At 46.5% G+C, this 5,000-nt stretch overlaps 1 protein-coding gene across 1 annotated transcript in view; it reads right to left on the reverse strand.

Annotated features, from left to right (window-relative positions):
• Window positions 1-5,000, reverse strand: part of cacna2d4a (calcium channel, voltage-dependent, alpha 2/delta subunit 4a) — a gene marked incomplete at both ends in the record, with an annotated part of 75,511 nt that overhangs the window by 4,861 nt on the left and 65,650 nt on the right. Inside the window, 7 exons of the mRNA XM_080538311.1 lie at window positions 206-258; window positions 574-649; window positions 1,433-1,503; window positions 1,728-1,790; window positions 2,093-2,137; window positions 3,481-3,495; window positions 4,214-4,275. Of these exons, the coding sequence (XP_080394437.1) occupies window positions 206-258; window positions 574-649; window positions 1,433-1,503; window positions 1,728-1,790; window positions 2,093-2,137; window positions 3,481-3,495; window positions 4,214-4,275 (385 nt within the window). The remainder of the gene's footprint in view (window positions 1-205; window positions 259-573; window positions 650-1,432; window positions 1,504-1,727; window positions 1,791-2,092; window positions 2,138-3,480; window positions 3,496-4,213; window positions 4,276-5,000) is intronic.

The following is a 5,000-nucleotide window of genomic DNA, read 5'->3' on the forward strand; positions in this document are numbered from 1 at the left end:
AAGTTTTTTTTCGGAATTTATCCGTTTCCATAACATTTCTAATGTAATATACTTCAAAATGTGCATAAAAATGCTATATGGAAACATGGCTACAGAGAAAGGCAGATACAAAGAGAGACAGAGGGAGAGACAGAGACTAAGAAAGAGAGAGAGACAGACACATCAAATCAGACGATCTCCTTCACTTCCTGTCTGACACACTTACAACAGGAAGTTAGTGAAGAACCACTTCAAGGCCGATGCCAATCCATAGAAAGGCTGAGAGTGGAGGAGGGGAGGGGAGAAGGAGGGGAGGGGAGAGAGAGAGGACAACACTCCTATAGTTATAATATTTACAGTACATTGTATATATATACACACACACATACACACGCACACACATACGCATACACACACAGACGCACATACATACACACATACACACATGCACACACGCACACACATACAAACACACACACACACACACACACACACACGCACACACACACACATACACACACAAATGCACACATACGCGCACACACACACACACACACACACACACACACACACATCCGTGTTTTTAGTACGTACACTGAGAAGGGGTCGGGCGCTGTTATGTGAATGTGAATGTGTCTTACACATGGCCTGGTAATCGAACAGAGACACCCTGAGGACACACACACACACACACACACACACACACACACACATATACACACACACACACACACACACAGACACACACACCACACACACACACACACACACACACGCACGTGCGCACACACACACACACACACACACACACACACACACACACACACACACACACACACACACACACAGGCGGTTATGTAACATCCTATGTTAAATCAAGCGTAAAAATGTCTTTTATGTTTTATAAATAGCATCAGTCTTCACTCAGAGGCTTTCCTACATAAAAGACCATCATGAAAGAAGAAAAAAAAGTGAGTCCTCCACCCCCCCCTCCACAAGGATCAGAGACAGGCTAGATACTATGTAGACCTGAGGGGTCAGGGGTCAGCCATGAGGGGTCGCACTGCAAAACGTAAATCAAAATAAGATTAAATATCTGAACTCAAGACAATATATGCTTGTCTATATATTAATTATTATGTATTTCTCTATATATTCTTTGTCTGACTCTGCACTAGTTTTAAGATTTTTCTTTTACTTTAGTTTTAAGAAACTCTTGGCAAGTGAAAGATTCCTGTTCTGTTGGCAGATCATTTTACTTATTTTAAGTAATAGGGTTAGGGTTCCATAGACCTGAGGGACAGCAGTAGCCAATCAAATGAAGGGCTAAGGTACACTATTATATAGTATAACACGCTGGTCGACATACAGAACAAGGCTGCAATAACTCACATGAGAAACAACAACATGATAGTTGAAGATAAGAGATATGAAACACATGATGGTCTCTCACCGTTTAAACATGCCCATCCTCACCAGCTGAGTCATCACTGACCCATCCACCTCCCCGAAGAACCTCCCAGCCTGCACAGAGAGGACACACACACACACACACGCGCGCACACACACACACAGACACATACAGGAACAGACACACACACGCACACACACGAACACAGTTCAGCAGAATATCTATCTACGTATCTATCTATCTATCTATACGTCCATCCGTCCATCTGCCTATTTGTCTGTCTGTCTGTCCGTCTGTCTGTCTGTCTGTCTGTCTGTCTTGTGCTGTGTTCACTCACATCATTGCGCTCTTTAGAAATGATGATGAAACCGTTACTGTCAATCAGGTAGCAGGCCAGGTCCTGAGAGAGAGAGAGAGAGAGAGAGAGAGAGAGAGAGAGAGAGAGAGAGAGAGAGAGAGAAAGAGGGAGGGAGGAGGGGCAGAGGGAGGGGATCATTAGGGACCCCAGCCACCCCAATCAGAAACTGTTCGAGCTATTGCCGTCAGGGAAACGGTACCGAAGCCTTGAGGCTAAAACCCAGAGGCTGAGAAATAGCTATGTCCCCCAAGCAATCAGGCTCCTGGTGGAATACACTGGAAGAATACAAAAGACTGCAAGACACACATATGCATATGCTGCGACATGACCATGATTGTACTTACGGAGCTGTCACAACTTAGAGGACAGATGCCTTCTGTATTAGAGCACTGGAAGAGAGAAAGAGAGGGAGAGAGAGAAAGGGGGAGAGAGGGAGAGAAAGAGGGAGGGAGGGAGGGGAGGGAAGAAAGACAATTATAGAGGATCAACTCAATCATTGCATTTCACAGGGGTTATAGATGAGTGTGTCTGAGGGTATAGATGAGTGTGTTTGAGGGTATAGATGAGTGTGTTTGAGGGTATAGATGTGTGTTGAGGGTATAGATGAGTGTTGAGGGTATAGATGAGTGTTGAGGGTATAGATGAGTGTTGAGGGTATAGATGTGTGGTGAGGGTATAGATGAGTGTGTTTGAGGGTATAGATGAGTGTGTCTGAGGGTATAGATGTGTGGTGAGGGTATAGATGTGTGGTGAGGGTATAGATGAGTGTGTTTGAGGGTATAGATGAGTGTGTCTGAGGGTATAGATGAGTGTTGAGGGTATAGATGTGTGGTGAGGGTATAGATGAGTGTGTTTGAGGGTATAGATGAGTGTGTCTGAGGGTATAGATGTGTGGTGAGGGTATAGATGTGTGGTGAGGGTATAGATGAGTGTGTCTGAGGGTATAGATGTGTGGTGAGGGTATAGATGAGTGTGTTTGAGGGTATAGATGTGTGGTGAGGGTATAGATGTGTGGTGAGGGTATAGATAAGTGTTGAGGGTATAGATGTTTAGAGAGATTATAGATGTGTGTTGAGGGTATAGATGAGTGTGTTTGAGGGTATAGATGTGTGGTGAGGGTATAGATAAGTGTTGAGGGTATAGATGTTTAGAGAGATTATAGATGTGTGTTGAGGGTATAGATGAGTGTGTTTGAGGGTATAGATGAGTCTGTTTGAGGGTATAGATGAGTGTTGAGGGTATAGATGAGTGTTGAGGGTATAGATGTGTGTTGAGGGTATAGATGAGTGTTGAGGGTATAGATGAGTGTTGAGGGTATAGATGTGTGGTGAGGGTATAGATGTTTAGAGAGATTATAGATGTGTGGTGAGGGTATAGATGAGTGTGTTTGAGGATATAGATGTGTGGTGAAGGTATAGATGTGTGTTTGAGCCAGTCTCCTATGTGAGTCACAGTGTTATATAACCTGAACCATCCTCCTTCGAGGCTCTCACTCTCGCCCACGGGAAGATACAGGGGGACCTATTGCACACACACACACACACACACACACATACACGTGTGTGTGTGTGTGTGTGCAATAAGTACCCCTGTATCTTCACGTGGGCGGGTGTGTGTGTGTGTGTGTGTGTGTGTATGTGTGATGGTGATGTGTGAGCATATCTAATGTATTTAACAGAGGCATGAAGCTGAGATGAGGTTATATTTGGTTGTGAAATGATGCAGTACTTACATCTGTGTCGTTGGACTGAGACACAATACATCCGGAGAGAGAGAGAGAGAGAGAGAGAAAGGCAGAGAGACAGAGAGAGAGAGAGAGAGAGAGAGAGAGAGAGAGAGAAAGAGAAAGGCAGAGAGACAGAGATAGAGAGAGAGAGAAAGAGAAAGGCAGAGAGACAGAGAGAGAGAGAGAAAAGGAGGGGAGACAGAGATTATGGTTATTATTCAACATTTAAAAACAGCACTCTTGGTTGTCCATAAAGCCCCAGTTTGTAATCAGTCAGGAGAGAGAGAGAGAGAGAGAGACAGAGAGAGAGAGAGAGAGAGAGACAGAGAGAGAGAGAGAGAGAGGAGATATAGAGAGAGAGAGAGAGAGAGAGAGAGAGCGTCATATTATATAATAATTGAACGATAATTAAACATCTAATAGCAGAAATATGAACGCTGCACACAGTGAACTAGGGAAGCCCATGAAGTGGTGTGCTGAAAATAGAATCCACTCATGAATGATTCACAGCCAAACAGCCCTGCATGTACACACTCTACTGAAGATCATACAGTAGTCATGTGCTTCTATCACACACGTGTGTTTGTGTGTGCGTGTGTTTGTGTATGTGTGTGCACTCACAGACCAGGAGTAGCCCTCTCCTTTCAGTCACATGACCGGACCAGTAGAGTCACATGACCAGTTGTGTGTGTGTGTGTGTGTGTGTATGTGTGTATGTGTGTGTGTGTGTGTGTGTCACCTGTGAGGCTGTGGCCCAGAACCTCCTCTCAAACAGGTCCAGTGTCATCTGCACACCGATGGCTGAAAACAGAGAGATGGAGAAATGGAGGAGAGATGGAGGGGGGGAGATGGAGGGGGAGAGAGATGGAGGGGGGGATATGGATGGGGGGAGAGATGGAGGGGGAGAGAGATGGAGAGATGGAGGGGGAGAGAGATGGAGGGGGAGAGAGATGGAGGGAGGGAGAGATGGAGGGGGAGAGAGATGGAGGGAGAGAGAGATGGAGGGGGGGAGATATGGAGGGGGGAGATATGGAAGGGGGGGAGATGGAGGAGGAGAGAGATGGAGGGGGGGAGAGATAGAGGGGGGGAAATATGAAGGGGGGGAGATGGAGGGGGAGGGAGATGGAGGGGGGAGATATGGAGGGGGGGAGAGATGGAGGGGGGGAGAGATGGAGGAGGAGAGAGATGGAGGGGGGAGATATGGAGGGGGGGAGATATGGAGGGGGGGAGATATGGAGGGGGAGAGAGATGAAGGAGAGATGGAGGGAGGGAGAGATGGAGGGAGAGAGAGATGGAGGGGAGGAGGAGAGATGGAGTAGGGAAGAGATGGAGGGAGAGAGAGATGGAGGGGAGGAGGGGGGGAGGAGAGATGGAGTGGGGGAGGAGATAGAGGTCAGTAAATTCACTCCTGAACACTGAGCATCTCATCTCACACTCACACTCACACACACACACACACACACACACACACACACACACACACACACATTAAGCTGAGGGATTGTTTGTGTCAGCTGAGAGCTGTT

The sequence above is a fragment of the Nansenia antarctica genome, assembly GCF_963989245.1.
Source record: "Nansenia antarctica genome assembly, chromosome: 8".
Taxonomy (NCBI): Eukaryota; Metazoa; Chordata; class Actinopteri; order Argentiniformes; family Microstomatidae; genus Nansenia; species Nansenia antarctica.